The 25,658-nt window shown below is 31.1% G+C and overlaps 3 protein-coding genes across 3 annotated transcripts; all 3 read right to left on the minus strand.

The window, feature by feature from the left end:
- Positions 1–8,892: 8,892 nt before the first annotated feature.
- On the minus strand, positions 8,893–9,870 carry LOC126678442 (NDR1/HIN1-like protein 10). Its single transcript, XM_050373340.1, has one exon. The coding sequence runs from the start codon at positions 9,868–9,870 to the stop codon at positions 8,893–8,895; it is 978 nt and encodes a 325-aa protein (XP_050229297.1).
- A 3,518-nt stretch (positions 9,871–13,388) lies between these two features.
- LOC126679250 (exocyst complex component EXO70A1) lies at positions 13,389–18,407 on the minus strand. The gene is made up of 11 exons (XM_050374239.2): positions 18,100–18,407; positions 17,928–18,023; positions 17,525–17,730; positions 17,169–17,441; positions 16,295–16,433; positions 15,968–16,180; positions 15,321–15,526; positions 14,947–15,144; positions 14,750–14,849; positions 14,161–14,417; positions 13,389–13,652 (listed from the first exon to the last, which is right to left on the minus strand). Exons 1-11 carry the CDS (start codon positions 18,256–18,258, stop codon positions 13,535–13,537), a joined length of 1,965 nt encoding a protein of 654 aa, XP_050230196.1. The 5' UTR covers positions 18,259–18,407; the 3' UTR covers positions 13,389–13,534.
- A 4,644-nt stretch (positions 18,408–23,051) lies between these two features.
- On the minus strand, positions 23,052–25,221 carry LOC126679251 (uncharacterized). The gene is made up of 4 exons (XM_050374240.2): positions 24,770–25,221; positions 24,490–24,663; positions 24,114–24,324; positions 23,052–23,461 (listed from the first exon to the last, which is right to left on the minus strand). Exons 1-4 carry the CDS (start codon positions 25,028–25,030, stop codon positions 23,325–23,327), a joined length of 783 nt encoding a protein of 260 aa, XP_050230197.1. The 5' UTR covers positions 25,031–25,221; the 3' UTR covers positions 23,052–23,324.
- Positions 25,222–25,658: the final 437 nt, after the last annotated feature.

Below are 25,658 nucleotides of genomic sequence, written 5' to 3' on the forward strand. Positions count from 1 at the left end.
TTCCTCCGTTAATTTCGAGACTTATTTTCAAACGATTTGGTACCCCACCTTTAGTTTTACGAATGATTTGGTCCTCACTTTTAATTTTATTAAACGATTTGGTCCCTCACTTTTAAACGATTTAGTACCCGAGTTTCAATCCGTTAAACGATTTAGTCCCTCGAATTAATAGAAGGATCTCTCAGTTAACGGAATTAAAACTGAAGGACTAATAAGTAGACTTTTAAAACAAGGGGCACCAAACTGTTAATTATGATATACATTAGGAGCCTCTGAGTAATTTGCTCTTAAATTTTTAACCTCTTCAATCATAAAGTCTTTAACATTGTGTTAAATAACTAAGTCACTCAAAAATTTAAACTCTTAGATGAGATTTCAATAACATTTTAAATTATCATATTATGTCTAATAAGCTCTATCCAAAAAATTCAGTATTTTTTTTATACCATAATAAAGAAAAGAAAATAGAAAAGTTAAGAAGAAAGAAACAGAAGAAAGAAGGCAAGGATATGTGTTGTATATTCATTTGGTGGTTTGTACCTAATAAGGTTAGAATCTCTTGTATAAAGAAAGAACAACTTTTACTTTCTTGCACTCACATTTAAGATGATTCTTATCCCCACTTCTTACAATTGTCCGACTAAAGTCCCTACACCGTATCTTTTTTGAATCACTATAAATTACAATAATTAATTGCTTAAAGTTTAGTAGCAAAATAAATTAATTTGTAGGCTGTTATAATTTTAATCAAAACTTTTAATATAAGTTTCAATTTTATTATTTTGTTGCAATTCAAACCAATTATTCTAATTAATTTAATTGTTTTAAATTTTAGTTGAATTTACAAATTAACTGCATAATTATCAAAATTAATTTTTTTTTAATTTTAAAATTTAACTTTTAAAATTAAAAAAATAAAAAATAACGTTAAAATTTAATTCTAAATACATTAACTTTTTGGCGATTGAAACAAAGAAAAAAACAAATTTGAAGTTAAAAAAAATCAATTAAAGTAAATGAGTATTGGATGAAAAATTAAAAAAAATTAAATTGACTGAAAAAGACTAAATCTGTAACAAAATGCTGAAATTAAAAAATTTTGGTTAAAATTACAACAACGCACAAATGTTTTAATTTATTTTGCTATTGGCCCTTGTTTAAAAAACTATTTCATGAAAATAAGTTTGAAGCAATTTTATATAATATTTTCTAAAAATCAGAAATACAAGATAACATGTTTGAATTAAAAAAAGATAAAATTGAAAATTGTTAAATCAAATAAACAATTTAATGGTTAGAATATAATTTATTTATTAGTCTTTTAATTTATTAATTTTTACTTTTTCATATGTGTTAAATATATATATATATATATATATATATATATATATATATATATATATATATATATATATATATATATATATATATATATTAATTATAGACATACATATATGATAGGAGTAGAATTACTCCTATAATACCGTTGTTTTACGAGTTATTTACGTGTGTTTAGTGATTATTTTTATGCATATTGGGTCTCATTTCTTATTTGAGCGTTTCAGGTACTACCACGTAGATTTCACGGAGTTTCGGACTAAATTAGAGCAATATGGTGAAGTTTAAGCAAGACCGGAGTCGGATAGGTTTTTCGAGTGACTTCAGAGCTGTTTCAGAGAATTGGCCTAAGAGAAAATGGAAGTCGCGATGGAAGCATAGTGCCTCGCTCGCCCCCTAGTTGATTTTGCTCCTACAGGTGCTAGGGAAGATGGAAGGCGCGATGGAAGAATAGTGCCTCGCATCGCGCCTCAGAAGAAGATCAGCATATAGTTGCAAGGCGCGATGGAAGCAACGTGCCTCGCAACGCACCTCCCATCGCGTCTAACTGCTGAATTGTTTTTACATTTTTGACCCCGATCTTTCATTCCGATGCTAAAATTATGAAGGGGCAACTTTGGACCTTCACCAAATACGAATCTAAAACTGACAGCGGGTATATATAGTAGTTTTTACAACCAAATTAGGGGGGGCTTAGTTAGTTTATCATTGTATTAGACTAAAAATATTAGATTAGCAGTATTAGTTCATCGTTTTTCGATTTGATTACTCTTTGAGCTGGATTTTATTCTTCGATATTATATTGGGATTTTTATGCAAGTAAGGTACGATAATTCAGAGAGATCTTTTTCATTGTTTATCTTATCAATTATGAATTCTATATATTATATTGTTGGTTTATCTTTGATCATGAGTAACTAAACCCATCGTGGAGATTATTAATGGGATTTATGTCTGTTTAAACAAATTGGATTTATGGGTTGTTGTTATTACTATGTTTTAATTATTGTTCTTAACGCTTGAATTTATTTTGCTAATTTATTTATTGTCCTGTGTTTTGATTTTAGCTTGAGAGAGTAAAACTGAAATAGACCAATATAATTAAGAACGTAGGAGTTAATTGCACGAGAGTGAATTGACAAATAAGTGTTCTTAGGGTTTGCTTCACAAACATCAATCAATTAATTATTTAGGTTAATTATAACACGAGAGTGAGTAGTTGCCTATTGATTGTTTAATTGACTGTTTTTGCCTGCAATTGCTCGAGAGAGAATTTTAGGTGCTTACGATTAGCATGAACCTTAGTAAAACAACCAAATCCATATTCCAATATGATTGAACAACATAATGAAAGTTAATAATCCTGCTTTACCCATTATTGTTTAACACCAATTTAATTACAGCTTTACTTTATTAATTTATACTAGTTTAATTTAGTCTTTTAATTTACACAACAAAACAAAAATATCTTTTCAACTATCTAAATCGAGTCTCCTAACTGGTTGTCTTTAGAAGCTTTCTCTGTGGGTACGATATCTGGACTTCGCAATCTATATTACAAGTTGCATACGTACGCTTGCGTATTTTTACCAACAATATATCGCAAAAATAAATTTATTTTTGTTTAATTAGTCGAACCAATAATTGAACTATGAACGGGTAGCAGTTCAATTTTTAAAATAGTAGCTTAAAATATTGTCTAAAAATTTTAATAATTAATTATTTTCAGCGATATAGTACTTTTGTTCATCAATAAACTATTGTAATCCTTATCCTATCAAAAAGCCACATATATAAGACTAAATCTATTTTGAGGTCCCTAAACTATACAATTTTAGTTTATTAGGTCTCTTAACTTCTATTTGACTTTTTAGGTCTTTAAACTTTCATTTTTTTGGTTCATCAGGTCCTTCAAATTTTATTTGCCTTTCTCAAATCCCTAATTGTTTATTTTTTGGTTCATTGGGTCCTTAAATGGATTTTCGTTTAAGGACCTAATGAAAGAAAACAAAAATTTAAGGACTTGAGAAAATTAAATAAAAGTTGAGGGACCTGATGAACCAAAAAATGAAAATTTAAGGATTCGAGAAAATCAAATAAAAGTTAAAAAATTTGATGAATTAAAAAATAAAAGTTTAAGGACCTTAAAATAGATTTAGCCAATAAATAATGGCACCCTAAAAATGAAATCCTTTAGTTTACATATTTTTTCAAAGTTCAATATTTTTTAGGGTAACTTGTATTCATTGTATCTGATCGTTAAATTGATATCTTATTTTTTAATACTAAAATATTATGAAAAATCCATTACTCATAATAAATTTAAAACAATTATTTTAACGTTATTAAAAAATTGTACCCTTTGTATTGAGCTTTTAATTGGCTGGATTATATGGTAGATGTTAAAATTATAAGTCAATCCAGCGTTCAGCTAGCTGCGCTTAAAGTTCGAGTACAAAATTTCAAAAATGGATTTAGAGAGTTTAGACATTGAGTTCGGTCTCACTATTTAGTCCGTTAGTTTATTTATAGTATATTAAACTCTGTAGGTCATCAAATTTTTCTCAAATTACAGAAAGATCACTAAATTTTATTCTTAGAAAATGATCATTGAATTTTATCTTTTACTACAAAAAGATACACCCATATAAAACATATCATTCTCACGCAAAAAAGCAACATTTTTACTTACGTGGTAAGCCAAAATTATAAAAATGAACATAGTTCAGTGATCTTTTTACAATAAAAGGTAATAATTCAATGATATTTTTGTAATTCACAAAAAATTTAATATTCTTTTCATAATAATAAAAATATTTTTATAATAAAATGTATAGTTTAGTGATTATTAAAAAAGTTTATTTAATAATTTTTTTGTAATTAGAGAAAAATTTAGTGGTCTATAGAGTTTAATATCCTCTATGTCTTAAAGTTTCTAGATAAAATTGAGTCTAATGTAAGAACTAAATTTGTTCGTGGTATACACATGCTTTGATTTTAGGTTCTTGTAAGCAATAGAATGATTTTAATTTTATTTGAAAAATGGCTACTTAGGCTAGTAAAAGAGACAAAAATATTAAAAGGTCATTGAGGAATAAAGGGCATAAAATGTTGGGAAGATAACATCACTTGATTGGTAGGAAATTCCCATGGCAGAAAACTACAAACTATATAAAGTTCAAGAAAAGATAGGAATTTTCAGTTTCTGAATATTATAAGTTTATTTTTTATTATTTTTCAATCTAAGTTTTGCTATTACATAGAGTTCTTATATCATTACTACAATAAAATTAATGAAATGGGGTGCACTAGTAGAGATTATGTTTCATTACCTCGATGATTAAGGATGTAGAGAGTGATGTATGAAAAATGATAATTAATGAGTGTAAAAGAAATTGGTGGAGTTACGAATTTGTGAGTAGCTTAATTTGTAATTTTATTCGAAGATTTTGAGTTGAATATTCATACTGTATATTTATATGATTAAATGATAATTTATCACCTTTACAACAACAATAATAATAATAATAATAATAATAATAATAATAATGAGCTACTCCTATTATGTAGCTCACAAAATTATTATACCTTTGGCCTTAAAAAAGAAGTGAGTGGTGATGGATCAATGTCTAAGAGAAATGGGGATAGTATATTATTTTGTTATATTTTTTGTGTCATATTATTTATTTTTAGCGTATTTATAGGGAGAAATAGCGAAGGACATTCTGAAATTCATAACTTATTTTATAAAATTGATTAAAATATAAAATGATATAAATTATTAGTAATTTATTAGTATTTTTAAATAAAATGTTTATGGTGAATAAAATTATATTATTAAAATTATATTAATAATATTATTTAAAACTTTTAAATTTATAAAATAAATAATTTTTTTAATTAAACTTTATGCAGTTCAACTATAAAAACACCACGGTTAGAGGGTCGCTCCTCTATGGCTCTATCCCACCATTAAAATCCTCTCTCGTGTCACTTCTTTTTTTTTGTAAGCCCATCCGGTTTTCAAGACTTCGTCCTGATTAATCCGGATCCGACCCGCATCGTACATCTGGCATGGTGGGTGAGTCTGCAAGTGGGGATTTTCTGTGTTCACAAGACTCGAACCCAAAACCTTATTTAAGCGATTCTAAGCCGCTTACCACTTGTACCAACCCCATTGGTTCGTGTCACTTCTTTTATATTATGTGACTAGAGCATTTTATTTTTATTTTTCTTCCCCTTGTTTAAAATTTCTCATGACACTTAGTTAGTGAGTATATAATATAATACTAAATTTAGTGTATATATATTTTATAAGTTGAAATTGAATTTTCTACCACATATGTGCTTAATTTAAATCGAATCGAATTAAATATTTATTTTAAAAATAAATGAACTGGTTTTTAATTGGACAAAGTGTAGGCACATAACATGTGCTCTGCTGTCTTCTGAAATAATTTAAAGTTTTCGTGGATATTCTGGAGTTGCTTCTAAGTAGTTTCTTTATGAAGACTTTAGGTTGTGTATATTGAATCCACTTGTAAAGAATTGGAAGTTTCTTACCAAACATACATCACATTGCAAATAAATGCTCAAAAAGATATAAAATGTTAGTGTTTTATCATTAAAAATAATTAAAATATAAAAACACCCAAACGGGTTTTAATCATTGTCCAACTGAGGTAATGCAAATGTGGTCCCTCAAAATTGTGATGGGAATCTTATCATTTACTATATAACAAAGCGATTTTGGAATAACTAACTAAACCGGAAATTTTTACCTAATCTTGATATATGAAAAAATTCATGAATTTATAATCTATTCAACCAGCCTTCAAGATGAGAGATAGGCTTTTAGCAAGAAAATCTTGCACGGAAAGCCGGATTAAGTTTTATAATCGAGACTTCTTTTGCAGGCCTTAGTCCCGACCCTAAGGCTTAAGAAAAGATAGTCATATAAATGACATCCTAGCCAGAGAAGAGCAACAGGAGCTAGATTCAAGAAAGTTATGGACTGGAATCAGAGATTGGATGGACATCCGAAACAGAGAGGAAAAGAGGAAGGAAACAAGGCTAGCTCACGAAAGAAAGCTTGCAACTACGCAATATATTGATATTGCAACTGCGCTAAAAAGGGCACATCCGCTTTCTCTTTATGTGGATTTTGGAGTGGCACTGATCGACAGGAAGAGCTCAAATTAGTAGACGGAAAAGAAGATGCAAAAGCTTTCGACTCGCATGCACTTTTTTTCTGTATTTGGTACTTGTACTCTATGTAAGTCTCATTAGTTAATAGTAGAGCTCAGCTGGACTAAGCGAGGCAGTACTCTGAGCCATATCTGAGACTATTAGCATGAGTTCCCCTCTCACCAAAGCTTCCTAACTTGCCAAAAAGTGGCCTATTCCTACAGTACAGGTCTCTATCAACTAACTCAAGCACTAAAGAGAAGTGGGGCGGGACATCGATAGACAATAGACCAAGGTACTGAAAGTCTCGAACGTTAGTGAGAGGAGCGAAAGCCACTCAGTTGTTTGCTAAATCGAAGAGAACAGAAAGCTCACCTCGCCTAACATTATAGGAGAAGGGTTCTGAAGGAAGCTTAAGCCCACACCTGTGTAGAGTACGATTTATTTTGTTAATTCCAAAATCCTAACCGTCTGTATTTTATTTTATTTTTTCAGTTGCTTTTAATTGTTCTTTTTATTTGAAAGCGAGATTATTCATTAACTAAAAAAAAGTTGTTTGATCAATCATTACGTGAATAATTTTTTTAGGAAGAGTAGACCCAGAGTGTTTATCTCATACGGATTAACCTACAATTGATGGAGTCTGCATTCTCAACGGATTAACCTACAGAACAGAGGTTAGACTGCTGTTGAATAGTGGTTGTCTGATGAGCACTCCGATGCTTAAGTCAGTGTTGAGCTTAATAAAGTTTAGAGTAATGGTAAATAATGTCGTTTTAGGCAGTGTTTTAAACATTAAACCGGTGGCCAAACCGATGAGGCCACCGGTTCCCGGTTCAATAAACGGTTCAACCGGTTTAATAAATTTTTAAAAAAATTAAAAAAAATCGGTTTCACCGGTTTTTTACTGATTCAACCTCCGGTTCACCGATTCAATATCGATTTTTTACCGGTTCAATCCGGTTTGATCTGGTTCAACCAAAAGATTCAATTTTTTACTGTTTTAGACCGGACCATCGGTCGGTCCGGTTCGGTTTTTAAAACACTGGTTTCAAGCATACCTCGGCCTCTTTCTATAGTGCTCATGAGAGAAAAACTAGTAGAATCCAAATAGAAAATAGAAAAAAAAATTATATTTAAGGACATGAATCTAAATAGAAATATACTGCTAAATAGGATTATCTTTCTAATTAGGCATATGATTCTATCTTTTAGTCTTTTTTTCACAAGATTGAAGTCTTTTAAAATCTCCTGGATTATCGTTATTGTACTTATATTAGGATACTAAATCTTAGGATAAGATTTGTATTAGATCCTAACAGCTTTCAGAATATCTCTGTTTATCGGGTCCTGTGTGGATCCGTCGTCCCTTCTTTAGCGAAACCGTATAGGAGCGGTTCTAAATGGAAGAGTTTTATAGGACTCGGACTCATTAATATGAGTTATTAGGATCCATCCGTGAGTTTGTTCTTGTCTTCGGTTTATTAGCCTTTGGTAAATTTTAGGAGTTCGCTTCGGTAGAAAAATCCTAAGGGACTCGGTTTTATTATATTATTATGTGAAATCGGGTTTCCATCGTGAAGAACCTAAATCATGCATTAATTACTTGTTAAAATCAAATTCACTATTTCTTCATTCTAATAGTATATTCCATCTTTAATAATTAAATAAGTAATTTATTTTTGGGTTAATCGTAATAAAATATCCAACGTTTGCGGGTTTTATTATTTATAACCAAAACTTTCAAAATATGTTAGTTTAGCCTATTTTGGGATATTTGAAATCTTTTCTAACCATTTGTTAATCAAACTGAAAAATTTAACATTCGTAAATGGGATAAACTAGCTGATTTTGATTGATTTTGCTAGAAAAAAATCTCAAATACCCATATCATTCAAAATCGGCTAGTTTAGCCCATTCACGAATGATAAATTTTTTGGTTTGATTTACGAATGGTTAGAAAAAATTTCAAATATCTCAAAAAGGGGTAAATTAGCCGATTCTGAAAGGTTTAGTTATAACTGACAAATCCCGCAAACGTTTGGTATTGTATTGGAATTAACGGCCCTTTAATTTTCAATTAATAATAAATTAATTGAAAACTTTAACCTAAATTATTAAGAAATTGCAAAAGACTACTTAATAAATTTACCCTTACTTTTAAATACAAAACTGAGTTAATTGGTTGCACTAATTAATATAATATCATTAAGCAACAGCTTGTAAGCAAATGAATTGAAAAAAATAAAATCTGAGTATAACCTTTACTAAAAAAGACAACAAAAAATAGTTTACATATGGATGCATGTGTAAATAAATAACCTCCAAACTAATTAATTGACTGACAAAATTAATTTGCTTATTAAGCTAAGCAAAAACTAAACAATCTTTAGGCATGCCATTATGGTCAAAGGTACCATTACCTGAATTACCAATAAAAGAAACCACCAAATTTTCACAATAAACTCTTATAGTTACATGCCTTGCCCACCACGAACCTGATTTAAATATACTCCAAAGTGCCATTCTTATATCAAACGTTACATTCCCTGTGCTGCTTTTATCTTTAAGCATGCTCTCTACCACCCAACTTCCGACTCCGGTGTCGCTTCCGTTCACTTCCAACGTCGTTCGGAATACCCGATTCGCCTTTCTGTCAACCGCAAACGGATCGGAATGCGACGATTGAAGAACATCATCTCCGCTGTAGTAGACATACGTCTGTATTTGATCAAAATGTACTTTGAGTTTTGTATTAGGGTTTTCAACTGTTATATTAGCATCCCACGTGGCCGTAAATGTACGGCTCGACGTTGCATCAAAATTTGAGACGGAGAAATTATTAATACGAAATGCAGGAACTAAAGGACGCAAAAATAGCCACATGATGATGCTTGTGACGCAAGTTATCGATAGGATCAAAATTACTGTACCGATAATTGCTCGGACAAAGCCTGAGACTTGGCTTTCGTGTTGTTGTGTAAGAAAGAGTTGAGAGCTGAAATAAGAGCTTGCCGCGGGTTGTTGATAAGGGGAATTGTTGTTGTGTGTTCTAATTAGGTTATAATTATTAATGAACCCCCGTGGTGGTTGTGGAGAAAGAGGAGAAGGAGGAAGAGGAGGAGGAAGAGGCGGAGGAATCGCGTATGGATGTTGCCCTTGAGGTGGCTGATAGCCGAGAGAAGAAGGTAGATACACTAATGGAGGAGGAAAAACCGTCGTTGGAGGTGGACTTCCAGCCTGCGGAGATTCGTAATGGCTCGAGATGGAGGAATGACTACGTTCTCTTCGGGGTTGTCGATGATCATGACTATTATTAATGCTACTACCGGATTGAGAAGACATAGTTGTTATTCGATTAATGAATGAATGAATGAACGAACGAACGAACGAATGATGATTATGACGGTAATGACGAACTCTCTCTCTCAATACGTACTTAGAGAGAGAGATAGTTTTTTTTTCTTTGTTTGATGAGGAATTAGAAAAAAAAAGGAGTGAGAAATGAAAGAAGAGAAAAAACTTAGGGTGAGAAAAGATAGGTAAAAATTAGTTTTATTTAGAAAATTTGAGAGATCAAATGTTATTTGTCGGATTCATGCTAGCTAAATTTAGGGCAAATAGACAAATAGTAAATAGGTTTTCTTGTTGATTTGCTTATTTGGTCGATGAGACTTGGTAATTTTGACTTCATTGTCTATTAATTGCCTATGAATTATTTTAAACAAATCCATAGAACTTTTTAACTATGAGCAATAATATGAATATCAAGGAAGGTTTAAAAAATAAACAATATCTAAATGTTTACAATGAGGATATTGAGAATCAAAACTCTCTTGTAGACTCAAATATCTCTACCGCTATCATTCAATTATATGATTATGGAAACTAGGAATGTATTTTTCATATTGAAATAATAAGATTGCATCAATGGTGTCAAAACTTTTTAAAAATTCTATTTTGGAGTCTAAATTTTATTTTATTTATATTGGTGTTTCAATTTTTTTAGAATATAACAAAAAAAAATTCTTTTAGGCATTAAAAACATAAATAACATCATGTTTACTTATTTCTATGCATCATTATAATAATTACATGTGCAATAATACATCAATATATATAAAAATAAAATGTCAACCAATGTCACCAAATTTAAAAATTATATTTGGCCTTATTAATAGTCATGTGGGGCTGTAAACGAACCGAGCTGCTCACGAGCATCTCGGTGTTTGTTTGCGAGCTTGTTTGTGAACGAGCTCGTTTAGTACTTATCAAACTTGTTCACGAGTTCATTCGTTTAGCGGCCAAACAAACAAAGTGAACGAACCGAACAAGAACACTCAGTACAAAACTCGACTAAATATGAACAGAATATGAACACTTTGTTCGATAAACGAGTCGAACATGAATACTCCAAAGTTCGAGTTGGCTCGGTTCATTTACACCCCTAGTCATGTGATCGAAAATGACTAAAAACATTCATTAGATACACTTTTAATAAGTTGAAATATTAATTTAAAAGAAATAAAAGTTTAAACTCATAAAAATGGAAATAAGGGTTATTAATGACTATTTTTTTTACGGCTAATGACAAAATAAATCCAAACCTTTAGAATTGCTGTAATTTTATCCAAACTTTGAACTTTTGTAAGAATATCCCGATTTTCTTATTTCATCGCAATTCTAGTCAATTCTTTCCTAATTAATTTAATTATTCCAATATTTAGTTGAATTTGTAAATTAACTCCGTAATTAGTATGAGCCATTTTTCAGAATTTTAAACTTTAACTTCTACCTTAAAAAATCAAAAATAACGTTAAAATTTAATTCTAAATTCTCTAACTTTTTTGGTGGTTGAAGTAAAAAAAAATGGATTTAAAGCTAAAAGGGACCAAACAGATCCAAATAATATTAATAGGTATTATATTGAGGTTAAAGACTGAAAAAATGGTTAAAACTACAACGAAATGTTGACATTAGAACATTATTGTAAAAATTAAAACTATTGGATAAAATTGCAACAACTTATTAAAGTTTAGATTTTATTTTGCTATTAGAACTTTTTTTTATATCCTGGCCTTTAAAAATATCACTTTTAGTCTAATTTTAATAAGTACATTTCAATTATAGCAAACTATGCGTAATATTTAAATGAAAATTTAATTTTTTTATCTGTATCATTTATGACCCGGTTATTTTTTCAATAAAATGATACTTATAATAAAATCATAAAAAACAGATATTTATCAAAATTTGGATACGATTGACGAGCTTTAAAGGTTTAGTCGGAAAAGAAAAAACCGCTGGTTTTTTTTTGAAAAATTGAATAATTAGATATAAATAAATTGTATTATTGAAATTAGGTTGAAATTAGTATTTTAAAAAGAATCGGGATTAATGAAAACAATTAGGTATTTTTGCTGGATTAAATCTTATTTTTGAAAGTGCATAAACTTATATTATTGTATATAATTTAAAATTTAAAATTTTAATGAATAATTGTCTACTGTATGCTCTATTTAAATCAGTTAATGCATGCGGCACCTTGGCATAGTAAGCTGCAGGTACCAATTTTTTTTTTTTTTTTTTTATTGAAATGGTAGTTATCAAATTGTTGTTGATAGGATTATACTAGACAATTCATATCGGATGATTGTGTATATATTGTTTTGTTTACATATGAAACATGATTAAACAAACCGGGTTCAAAGTCAATTTGGTATTTATTAATTTAACCGAGGTGAGCTTGAGCATAATGGTGCTCGGCTTGTCGAAGTTCACGAACGATGACTAGCATACAAGCTCGATTAATGGCTCTCTAGCTGGCTCGATTAAGAGCTCATATAGTGGCTAGCATATGAGTTCAATTAAAAGCTCACAAACTGATTATAAAATTGATTTCGGTTCGTTGTTTGTTTATTTGGATGCTAAAGAAGTTGAGCTCGATTTTGGTTCAATCGTTCATTAGTTGTTAAAACAATAGGCGCACGTAAAGCGCGCAAAGGATCTCATATAGAAGTAAGCGCTGGACACGAAAAAAGTGCATGTGAAGCTATACTCATATATTAAGAAAAAATTAAAATACCTAAAACACACACAATAATTATCCACAAAATAAAATGTATACTTCTAACAAAATAATAAATCCAAATATTGTCAAAAAAATCCAAATAAAAACTATTAGTTGCAACCTAAAATTATCTATTAGATTTAATTTACTCTATGTCTATCAAAGAGTGATCCTCACTCTCGGAAAGACTAACATCAAATGACCTTAATAGTTGATTCTTTGTTGATACATTGAAAACATAGCAGAATATAATCAAAAAAGAGGAGTTTGAACCATCATAATTTTTTAATGTACTACTTTAATATTTTTAGGGTTTCTTTTCAACTAACTATTTTATTTATGTTTTACTTTTTAAAAGCGCAAAACCCAAGCTCATAACTATAACATTAATACATCTGCCCGTTTTAACGCTTAAGCGCACCTGGATGAAGGTGGTTGCCTAAGGTGTTTCTCAGGTGCACCACCTATGCTTTGCGCTTTTCTAGCGCCTAGGCGCACCTCATCGCGCTTTTAACAACTATTTCATTTTGGTGCTAAACAAGCCAAGCTCGAACATGGCTCGTTTAGAATCCAAATGAATATGAGTTGAACTGAAACCGAATATGAATATGAGTTGAATTGAAACCGAATATGAATATTATAAAATTTAAATGAACCGAGTTCAAACTCAACATTCGAAACTCGAACCTAACTCGAGCCGAATATGAATATCTCATTCATATAAAGAGTTGAATACGAAGACCTCAAAACTCGGCTTGACATGATTACAGACTAGTATCATCACATTCACATCTCAACAAAATAAGCCTATATAACTGGTATATGATATCATTGAGTACAAAATTATTATAAACACATATTTGTACAAGTAAACTTCAACTAAAGAAGAAACATCTATTTTCCCGTGTATATGAAAAAAATGTAAATTGTCGCAGATGTTTACCGTTTGGGTTCATTCCATGTCTTATCCTCAAAGAATTCACTCATCATTCTATCAAGATCCTCCGGATGGTATCTGATGTACTTTTGAGGGTTCTTCCCACCTTCAATCATAGGCCTACAACATGTAAGTAACATCCCCATCAGCATACCAAAGAGAAGATACAGATTAAGGAACACACTATTAGGATTATTAATCGATAAGTAGGTGACAATGACAGAATGTTGTAGAAAATGTAATTCTAAGTAATTGTCTTATATATTCTATATTTATTTATACGACAAAAAATACTTATGATGAAGGAAACTTTTGTTTGTACAAATAATACTTCAAACTTGAACTAGCATGAAGAAATTAACGATATTTTTTTATCTTTTTGAGTTATTCTACCAGGTCGGTTGTTCAAGACTTCTGGTCACTATCCGGACCCGATGAAGAAACAAGATCACTTATTAAGAAATTATTAATAAAATAGAGTGAACGAATACATGCGAATATGGAATGAATTAGGATCTGATCGTTTTTAAAATGACTACAACTAGTCATTTGAGTGATTGGTTCTCACTATTGTAAACTCTTTATATTTTATTTATTTTAACAAACACAGATCACAGAATTTACGTACCCAAAGCGTTTCAAGAAAGATCTGTATGCAGGCAAGAGGACTTCAGCAACAGCAAGTCTCAAAGATTCACGCAATTCACTGTCAGGCACTGTCCATTGAGATTGCCTTTGATGAATCTCCTCAAATTGCACATTGAAAGTCTTGAATCTATCTTTTACCGCTGCTCTTGAAATGTTACTGTTAGTATTTCCACCGTCTGTCATTCCAGCACTACTGCCTGAAGGCCCCATGCCTTGGACAGACAGACACTGCAGAATCTGCACTCATAAGATGCAACAAATGCTTAGCTTAATCTGTAAATTAATCCTCATTTCTCAGTTGTAAGACGAAGATTTAATCGAAAGTATTATCATAGTCAAGAGATAACCTCAATAAAATAATATTTAGAAATCAACTATGTAGCATGGAAACGCAAATACTAAAACGGGCGACGGAGAAATAATATTTTTCATAAGAATGAGTTGTAAATAGAAAGCTTAGTATTTTGAAAAGCATTTTCAGAACTGGGAACAAAATCCAGAAACATAGAACTCGAGAAATTTTCGTACAAATAGGAGATCAGTAATAAGTACAGGAAAGAAAAGTTCACCTTGGCCCAAGAAACCCTCTTGTACTGATTAGCATGCTGCTGTACAATCCTTCGGTGTATTTGCACCCAATCATCTCCCAATAAATCCTTTGCTTCTGACCTATGAGTTGATGAAATATTTTTTAAAAAAAAGAAGCAAATTAGCATAAATATAGCACAAATCTTAGATAGGAGAAGACACTGAATCTGAAACAGACCTCCTCACAGATCTCACTATATAGTGAATGTTGTTCATAAGAAATAATTGAGTGAGTGCAGGATCTTTATACTGCTTGGATTTCCCATCTAAGTTATTCTGAAGAGCCATCATAATCCTTGTCGTTACATTTGCTAACTCATCTACAGGATCACTAGCGTCAAACTCTTGAAAAAGTTGCTTCAATGTGGATTGGTAACTACGCATTGAGAGAAATTATTAGACATGCATTTGGCATGAGATAATTTACTCTGCAACAATCAAATGTACCATTCAAATTGCAAAATGTAGAAAGTAAATTTGTAATTGAGCCGTTCACAAACATCTAAGAACAACTAAGACAAAAGAGAGGAAAATGCAGAAATCATTACTTACTCAAACAGAAATTTCACATAATTTATCACATAGCTAGTCAAAGGATGGACTGTTCCATCAAGAACAGCAGTTTTTGTAGCATCTTTTTCAACTGCTTCTTCAAAATCGCCGAAAGTCTCTTGAGCTGTTTGAGCTAGCCGCTTTGTCAAACTCATTGCTGACTCCCGCATTTCAGTGCAAGCTTTACTACCAAATAGTAATTCAAACTGCATCAAAGAATTGTGATGAAAAAATAGAATAGGATAAAAGAAAAGGAAGTGAGGAAGACTAGGATATATAAACTCAAGATGATAAATGTTCTGATGGTAATTCTAGAAAATTGTAATTTGTTGCCCCACAAATGTAAGCTTGAGATCCCTTTTGTGGATCAGATTCCTAGTATTCCAATTAGCATAGTGATAGCAGTTTAAAAAGCTAAAATTAACATATCAATCTAATCAATTATGCCATAATTCTGTATAACTTTAGGATGGCCTTGTTCCCTAAGTTGGTTTTTTTTTATCTTGGAAATTACAAACTATGATCCTTATATTTGAATTTTCAACTAAACACTGAAAAGAAAATAAAAGTAGAAAAAAAGGAGGAATCTGTGAAATAATTACAGTAATCATAAAATTACAGCAAAATAAATGTAAGATTTAGTTTACCTCAGAGTGAAGTTCCCTCATTATCTCATACATGTCCAGCAAAACAAATAACTTCTCAGGTGATCTCTTGCTTTTGGCTATTGCCTCCCCAAAACTAAGAAGAACTGCTACACTGTTTACTGTGACTTCAGAGAAACATTGATCCCTAAGAGAATCAACACCTTCAAGCATTTGATCGCAAATTTGCTTCTCTCCGGTAAACAGAAGCTTTACCTGTTCCAACCAGGCGTTACAACTTGGTTGACTAAAAGAATGAAATTAGCAAGACAAAAACACATGGAGAGCCAAAAAGTTATGAATTGGACTCCATTTGGCTTAAATACTAACAGCAATCCGCATGTAATGAATCCAATTCCCAATCTTGGCCTCCAGAACCTCCCACTGCATTTTCTGAACATCATCTTTGCTGAGTCTCTCAACACCCAATTTCCTGAGGCTTTGTTCCAACATTGAAGCACGAATGTCCCTATCATTTATAAACAGCACAGATCACCGTTATTCTTACATAGTTCTATTACTAATAATAATAATAGATAAGATATAAACATATTAAGATCACAATGAAGATTTTCTTATATTCACTTCATATAGCCAGCATGCTTCTCCTCCATTCATCTCAGTATAATTCAACAAACTCGAATGCATACTTCTTTGAAATGTTAATCTACTTTGCTTGCCGAGGTTTCCAGTTAAACAATTTGCATGAAAAAGAGCACAATGCAAGTGGAGATCTTTCTAAATTAGACAAATAAGCAAAATCCATCATATCAACACTACTGACTTTAACATTCCTGTCCGTAGATAATAACTAATTATAAGTTGTCTTCCAACTTAAATATATGTCGCTAAATATGAAAATTGCATATCTTAAGCTTCTAGCTTGTTTGAGTATTGTTATTTATAAAAGTCTACAAATGCAAGAATTCAATTCTTTGAACTTGAAAAAACTAAAAAACAATGCATTTTATAGTCTCTCTTAGAGATATGAATATTGCCAAAAAAACAACGTGATTTTGTAAGAATTTAATTGAATTGAGTAGAACTAATATGATTTGTAACAAAATATGTTTCTAAATTACCCAAAAACCTGTATGATTGAACGCGAATTAAATAACACAAAAGCAATTAATGGAATAAAAGAAAAATCACGACAGGAGACTATTATCCAAAAGAAACAGAGAAACAAAAAACAAAAACATACCTATAGATTCTAAAAAGCTGTTGCTGATGGCCAGCTAGAACCATTTGTTGAGCTAAATCATGCAACAAAGGCAGAACTCTATCTGGAATTAGAGTCGGAATTGTATAAACCGCAGCTTCTAAGCCCTTATTACCATTATGATTCTCCCTATTAGGACTCTTCACATGATGACCACTATCACCAGCAACACCTTGCAGCTTAGGTGATCCCGACGCCGACGGTCGTAGCGAATTCGGCAGGCATTCGAACAAACGATCAGGTTCCACAGGCTTACTGCAATCAACATCAAATCCTAAATCAAACCTAAATCAACCCTAAATTACTTCATAAATCATAAAAACAAATCAAATTCTCACCTATAATTAGTTAAAAGCTGTCTAAATTCATCCTCTAACTTGGAAATCGCCTTAGAAAGCAATTGATTAGCATGATTAACCACACCATCACTACTTTTTAAATTTTTACTGCTACTAAAAAACTTCACATTGCTTCTCAGTTGATCAATTGCTTCTAAATAACTCTCTAAATCTTCATGTGGACCTTTCAATATTTTTGCCTCCGCCTATAAATATAAATTACAGATACATAAATAAAATAAAAATAATAATATTTTTTTGATAATTAGGAAAGAGAGCGCTTGTAAGAGGAAATAAACTCAGGACCTAACAGAATATTGTCCGGCGCTTATATCATTTGAGCTACGGCTTCGTAGGTAATAATAATAATAATAATACACATTGAATTGAAGGAAATGAAAACCTTTCTTGTGAGGTCGAATTGAGCCAAGATAACCTCGGCTGCTTTCAACGATTTATCGATATTTTCGTGCGCTTTTCGAATAGAGTGCGTCCGAATCTACAGAAGACGAGGAGAAGGTGATGATGAGCGGTCAGGATGAGCGGTGATAAAAAGGAGATGATGAGGAGGATACCTGAGTAGGACGCATGGCGGTTTCGAGAGCGGAGAGGCGTTGATCGAAGGAGCCTAAAATGGAGACCATGTTATCGGTAATTGTCTGGCTTTTTTGTAAGGATTCTTTCATGAATGCCGCTCTTTCTTGTAGAGCTATCATTGTCTGCGGTACTCCCATTGTTTTGGAATTGAATTTACAGAGAATTGGAGAAGAAAAAGAAGAGGGAATTTAATTAATTAGATTCGGCCATGTTTTTTTTTTGTCTGATTCTAAAACAGAGACGAGAGGAATGGAGCAGAGGGTGGGGACAAAATATGAATTAGTTACGAAGGAATGTGGGCATTTTTACCGGTTATTACTATTAGTCTATTATTTTTAAAAAATTGTTGCTTCGTTAGTTTTTATTTTTTAATTTATTTTTTTTTGGTTTTGAAAAAAAAAAGGATTTCATTTTTTTGCACTATTTATGTTTATTTAAAGTTTTATTGTAATATTGTTTTTAAGAAAGATATTTAAGATTAGATAAGATTATAAACATGAAAATCAATGTTAAAATTGAAATATGGCTTAAAATATAGAGTTATTTTTTTTTTGAAAGTATATATTATGTGGAAAGGTATTATCGGTTAGATTTCATTTTAAAGTCTATTGATGTTAAATGGGGATGTCAAACCAATATTTAAACAAATCTGCATTCACACATACACTTAATGTAGGATACTTTCATTTTAACACTTCGCCGAGCGACCAATCTTTCTCACCATCTCATATGGTCGGGCCAAATTTAAATTTTATAAATGGACAATATGTTAAATATTATGTTAGATTTCATTTAAAACTAATTGGTGTTGTGTAGGGATATTAAACTAATATTTAAATACATGTACATTCACACTCATAACAAATGTTATACTTCATCCCTTTCATGTGTAGTGTGTCTGGACCAAGCAAAAAAAATTCTCCTCACGCATCTCACGTGGGTCAGGTCAAATTTAAATTGTATGAATAGATAAACATATGATATCATGTAAAATTTTATCTTAAAACCAACTGGTTTTAACATGTACCCTAATATGATTTCAAGACAATTATTTTAGTTGAAGTTAGACATGACACTTAAATATTCCTTGTTGATTTAGTGACTTGTGACCACATATTCTACAATTCATTCTTTTTATTTTGAATTTTGATTCATGTAATTTGGAGATTTAAAATTCATAATCTAACTGTTAAAGTTGATAATAATAATTTAATTTAAAGGCCTAATGCCCAAAAACTATCCACTTTTAGCCTATTTTAAATTTCACTTTGACAATTTATACATTAATTTACATTTTTGGATTTTAATTTCATCCTCAATCATTAAATTGATTTTTTTTGCCTTGTAAGAAAAGTCAATTTAACCTTTTATTTTCAGCATATTCTTTGCTATTAATCAACTATGGCTATTATTCAACGATGAACAGACTCACCGTGGTGGGTCGGTTCTCCAACGAATAGACCCACCATAGTGGGTTTGTTCGCTGGAGAAGACGAGCGGGTAGTCTCGTTCGTCTTCTTCGATAGAAAAATTATTTGATTTTTTGTCATAATTGTTTTTTTGACCGGAGGTCGCAAAGGTAGTTTTTGACGGGTGTATGGCGCAAGTAGTGGTTGTCGATTTTAAGTTTGATTAGATTGTTTTAGGTTTAATTTGGTTGGATAAATGGTTTATGTTGAGTTTGCTTGGGTGGGTGACTTTAAGTTTGGTTAGATTTGGTTGGTTTGGTTTTTTTATTTATATTTGAGGTATTTTGGGCATTTTTTGGGAAAATGGAGATATGAGGGGTTTTTGGGGCGGTTTCGGGCAAAAGGGTTTTACTTGATCATTTGGTCAAGTTTAGAGAATTTATCTGCCGATTCTAAAGTTCAGAGGGTTTAATGATATGAGGCTAAGTTGGAGTCTCATGGTTGATTTAGCCCATATTTTTTAAATAGCATTTGATATTATAAATTTAACAAAAAAATCTTCTTCCCTATAAATTCAAATAACAATTTAATAATTAATGGTACTTTTTCATGTTTATTCCGACATTTAGATGACTTTGTCGCTGCCCTCCTCCGATTTCTTCGCGCTTAGAGACGAGCCTGACATGAGTTCGTATAGAGAAAGACGAACCAGACATGGTCGTCTTTCTCGGTGGAAGGCGAATCGTTCGTCTTCCACTGGGGAACTGTAAATTTCCTTTTGCCGATCTTTTTCTAACATATAATTGTTTAATAGTTTCAATCATATTTACTTAATAAGGAATCGTCTCTTTAGTTAACATAACAATTCGTGAATGGCAAATGATACTGATATAACTGTGTTTCCACAATTTCTCGCAGACTTTATTAAAACTCGTGGTAAATGTTGAATTTTTTATCTAAAGATCGCAATTGATTTTATTTGTCAACACTTCATTCTTTCTATAAAAATCCATGTCAATTTAGTTGTCCAATCGATAACTACTTACCCTAAATCAAATCTCAATTTCACTTGTACATATATTTCTTCATATATATCACAGAACATTTTGTTATCGTTGTTTTATCTTAATTACTCAAATTACACTTATATTACTGTGAGCGAAAGCGGGGGATTCGGGGCTTCCGTTCGTCCAGACTTATGGCATGACTCTATTCTGGACATGTTTTGAAATGATGTAGAGTTACCACCAGCTCAGTTAGAAAATACCTTTTACAACGATTCGATAACTTTTTGCTTCTGGGTAAGATTATTGTATGCCGACTAAAGACTGGACCTATCTGATTCATGCGCTTGGCTTATTAACCTCTACTCTTTACTTACTGGATGCGTCGATATCATCTCAATATTTTAATTGCAGTTCACAAAATATGGTACTGAAGGAAATAAACACTTATGGAAGCGGTAAACACATTTAACGCGCATATGACTAGATCTGGACTGGTCAAGTAGCAATTACTCTTAGATATGCATCTAAACTTGGCGATTTCTAACAAATAATCAAGTCTGACTAATCTGGATATTTTACATGCATAAAGTCTAAGACCATGCATATGTTTGATTGATTTTATTAGGTTCTTCTTGAAAATCCTATACAACCTCTAACAACATTTTACATGCAATCCTAAGATGTTTAGGCAATTTGCTGGATTTGATTTGATTTGCTAATTTAATGTGGTTAGTCATTTATCCTGTTAATATTGTATTTTTATGTTTTTGGAAAGCAGTAAACATTATCAGCATCCTCACGGGCAGCTTGTAAGAGTTTTAGAAGGCATAGCTTGGGGAGCTATTCCTGATTAGCTTGAGAAGTTTGCGTTACAGTTTGCCCTCTCGTATTTTGACTTCCACCAACTCTATCTCTACCATATGACATAACTGGCTGTATTTGTCAGAATTTTTTTGCATTCACAAAATTCGAGACCTTATTTAAACGATATCCAGCGAATTTAGTTTTGGTTGTTTTCACTAATATGGACACAAATAAAATAGCTATACTAATAATAATGTAGATATGGTGATGGTAGCGGCGATAAAAAGAGCTTTTATATCAAATGTATAATTTTGGAGGTTAAAGTGATAGATTCATGGTGATAATGCATGATAATAATGCAGTCAATAATAGTTGTGTTTATAATCCCACGATAGTTGTAAAATAGAGAGGCGTTTTGTTTTCTGCTATTATTTACACAATTTAATTTATTATTTCTTTAAAGGCATAAGTTAAATTATTCAAAAAAACATAATCACTTTTAATTTTTTTATTGGTCATTTGGACTTTTAATCTTTTAAATGGTACAAATAAATCCTCATGTTTGAAAAGTCCCAAAACAAAAAACTAAAAAAGTGAGGAATGAAGTGGGAAAAAAATATAAAATGGCTAATATTCTCTTTTTGAAAAAAGATAAAAAAAAAACTCAACGTTTAAAAAACCATTGAAGGCTTATGTGCCCAAAAAAGTTAAAAAAACTCTTGTTCTTTCTAAATAATTTATATCTGTATATTTGATCTTATTTAAACTACTATTAATTTTGTTTTTTATCATTTAAAATAAAAAAAATTCTAGCATCGTAGAAAACATTGATCCCACGATTTTAGCAGAATGTTTCCCAAGACACATATTATTTGAGCTGGGCTTAATCGTCCAAAAATAACAGCCTTTTCTAATTAGGTTTAATCATCCACAACATTTTTTTTTGTTTATGGCCGAAACTTTTAACTTTTAAAATTTTCAATTTTATTTTAATTTTTTTCAATTTATTAGTTTGAATTGCAACCATTTGTGCAAATTAGAGTGGAAAAATAAAAAAAATCGCCTTTTTATTGCTTTATATTATTTCAATTTACATTTTTTCATAAAGAAATTTAAAATGAAAGACATATTTGAGTTTTTTTTTCAATTTGACTTAAATTATTTGTCTACAATTAAAATTTAAAATTTAAAATTGACCAAAATTGACGATTGTAAAAGTTTGAAATATTTACAATATAAAATCAACTAATATTATTATAATGCACATCAGTATTAATTAATTTTTAAAAAGATTAAAGAAAAACTTTTGAATACATTTTTGAATGGATAAAAGATAGATTGAAAATATTCATATAATTTTAAAAAATCTACAAGTATATAACATGTATTTATACCAAAGATGAGGGCTAATTATCATAGGATTCCAAACTGAAACTGGAAAAATACCAACTATTATTTTCCATAATAGGAATGAAAGAAACATGAAGGTTGCACAAAAGCATGTGAAGAAATAAAAAGAAAATTAGCAATAAAATTGGTATGGAAGAAGAAGGGTAATAAATGTTTTCTTATTTTGTCTTGCAACAAAGACTGAAAACCCCAACACAAAAGGCAAAAGTGCTTTTGATGTATGCATTTCTGCCACATCCAGCCCCAATGCATTCAATGCTTCTTCACAAATCAAAAACAAAACAAAAAAAAACAAAAACAAAGATAATATAATACTATTATTTTAATATTTTTAGTATCAAATATACTAGCTTTACTACTTGTCCAGTCAAATTACATCTGAATTCAAACCAAAAACTTGTCATTATTTATTTCTACAAAAGCTTAATTAGTTGTAATTTGGTAGCAAAAACAGACACATTGCCTAATTAGTTTTTTTTTTCTTCTATTAAATCTTCTTCTCCAACAGCTCTTATTCCATGAACATCATTTTCTACAAAGCTAAAACTAAAGGCTGCAGGAGAAGAAATTAAGTCAATAAGTCCAGTCTTGAGGCAAATCCATCTCTGGTGGAAGATGGTAGTAGCATTCTTCTTGATTCTTCATCATCACCCTTCTCATTGAATTCCTATTCTGATTACCCTCGCCTTCACCTTGTCTGCATCGTATACCTGCAAAATATAATGCAGATATTCACCGCGGATGAAGTCGGAATCAATAAAATTAGACTTCTTAATAGACTATGTTCACCGCGTCATCCATACATAATTCTAATAAAATTATTACAAGTTATTGAATTATGTGATATAATTAATCAGAATTATTAATCATTTAATGGCTTGTTATAATGTTATTGGCTCTAGAGTCTATGCAAAAAATCTATGCTATTGTACATATTTTCTTTTGCATAGCCTGCTTAACTGGCTGGAACCTCTCAGCAACCAAACAGAGTATTTTTGCATAATGCAGCTGACAACTACCAAATAAAACAATTCAACTTTTACAGATCTTATCCATTTTAGTTTTCACAAAAGTGCTACTGTACAACATCATGCAACAATAATGCTAAACAAAGCTTAATTATTCATGAACTTAAAATTTTTAAAAAAGAGGACCAACATTAAAAGCTTCTAATCCCATAATTTTTTTCTTGAACTAATAAATGAAAGTGAGATTATATTATTCATTTATATTTTCTTGTCCTAAAACTAAATTAGGATTAATTTTACACCAAATTCAAGAAAACAAACAGAACATCAACATACACATATCAAGAAAACAAGATTATCATATCAAGAAATGTAATTAAATTAGCCAACTCACTTTGTTTTCTTTTAGAATCACAAGAGGCCACCGTGGGGTTCACTATGCGAGGATGGAAAACACCAGTACCTCCTGATTCTCTCACCGCGCCACCGCCACAGCCACCGCCACCGCCAGACCCATTTCCTTTAAACGGGTAAATCCGACTTTGGAAATGGTTTCTTTGCCTTTGCAAAACCCTAGGCATTGTTTCTTCAAGAAAGCCATCACCCTATAAACAAGACACAACACTCCATCAGTATAGATATCATCATTATTAGTATTAAAGCTGCCAACAATAAGTCGTTTTGATTTGATAGGACAGCCCATGATTAAAAAAACATTTCAAATAAAATATATAAAACCCGATTCGTTATCCGGGTCGTTCTTGTTTTACCTGTTTTGACCGGGAAAGAAACTCGTAAAACGGGTCAGGCCGGGTTAAATTAGAACCGCCTCCGTACCGATTAAAATACCTATGGCTAAGTTCAGCACCACCACCACCTTCGCCGCGGCCGCCATAACCAACATACCCAGGTGGCATATGGTCACAAACCGCCATTTTAAGTCTCTGTAAAAACACAAAAACATACTTAAAGAAAGCCATGCAAAAAAAAAAACTGAATATATTGTACATAAAAGAAAAGGAAATAAAAAGATGGGTAATACTAAAAAACCTGTGAGTTCAAAATTAATGGCGGTTTTGAAATGGGTGGCGAGTGAGTTAAAGAGCGGTGGTGATTCTTGAGAAACGACAGGGCGGCAAAATGGGCAGCAAGATCTTCCATGCAAGAAATATGAGTAGGGTAGTTACTGTTACTATTACTATGTTTAAAGGAGGGTGGTCTTAGACCAACTTCATTAACAAAAATATCAGACGGTGGTAGCCATTGTTGTCCGTCGTCTAAATTCGGAGAAAAACGACGATAGTTAGCCATTTCACCAATATTTTTTATATTTTTTTTTGGTCTGAAGAACAGAGAGGAAGAAGAAGAAGATTTGGGTATTTCAAGAATAGGAAGCGGGATTTTGTATTTTGATTTTGGGGAAAAGAGAAAACAAGAGAGGGCTCTATATTCAAAACGACGTTACAAGTTTCTCCATTTATACAAGACTAAAGTTTTTTTAACAAGAGCTATTGAAATAGAAAAAAAATACTACTATAAGTTACAAAAAAAAAGAGAAAAAAATATATAAACAATTTTGGGTCCTCTCCGTGGAAAAAGATCCTATAATTTCATTCACTACTACTAGTTTTTTTTGTCATTTATTTTTATATCCTATTTAAAAAAATTATTTGTATTTTAATAATTTTCGTTTAATTTTAATGATTAAACACATATATAGTTAAATTATGATTATGATTGATTTTTTAATATTTGAATTATTGGTATACTATTTAAAAACTTATTGAGAATGATTATATGCATTTATTAGTAGCTTTTAAGTGATAACGAAGATGCATTTTGAATTTGGTGTAATAGAGTAGGTTTTATATACATGGACAAGTACAAGGGTTTTTTGAATTCAACTTGGTGTGTAAGTTGATTAATTAGAAAATTCAAC

Source organism: Mercurialis annua, linkage group LG4 (genome assembly GCF_937616625.2).
Source record: "Mercurialis annua linkage group LG4, ddMerAnnu1.2, whole genome shotgun sequence".
In the NCBI taxonomy this organism is placed as follows: Eukaryota; Viridiplantae; Streptophyta; class Magnoliopsida; order Malpighiales; family Euphorbiaceae; genus Mercurialis; species Mercurialis annua.

Bases quoted from the DNA above. Each gene is read 5' to 3' on its own strand.
- LOC126678442 (XM_050373340.1), bottom strand. From the start codon at position 9,870: ATGTCTTCTCAATCCGGTAGTAGCATTAATAATAGTCATGATCATCGA.
- LOC126679250 (XM_050374239.2), bottom strand. From the start codon at position 18,258: ATGGGAGTACCGCAGACAATGATAGCTCTACAAGAAAGAGCGGCATTC. The intron at 15,145-15,320 runs GTAAGTAATGAT...CTCAATGCGTAG, and splicing joins TATGTGAAATTTCTGTTTGA to TTACCAATCCACATTGAAGC. The intron at 14,850-14,946 runs GTCTGTTTCAGA...ATCAACTCATAG, and splicing joins ATAGTGAGATCTGTGAGGAG to GTCAGAAGCAAAGGATTTAT.
- LOC126679251 (XM_050374240.2), bottom strand. From the start codon at position 25,030: ATGGCTAACTATCGTCGTTTTTCTCCGAATTTAGACGACGGACAACAA. The intron at 24,664-24,769 runs GTTTTTTAGTAT...GTGTTTTTACAG, and splicing joins CATTAATTTTGAACTCACAG to AGACTTAAAATGGCGGTTTG. The intron at 23,462-24,113 runs GTGAGTTGGCTA...TATATTTTGCAG, and splicing joins TGATTCTAAAAGAAAACAAA to GTATACGATGCAGACAAGGT.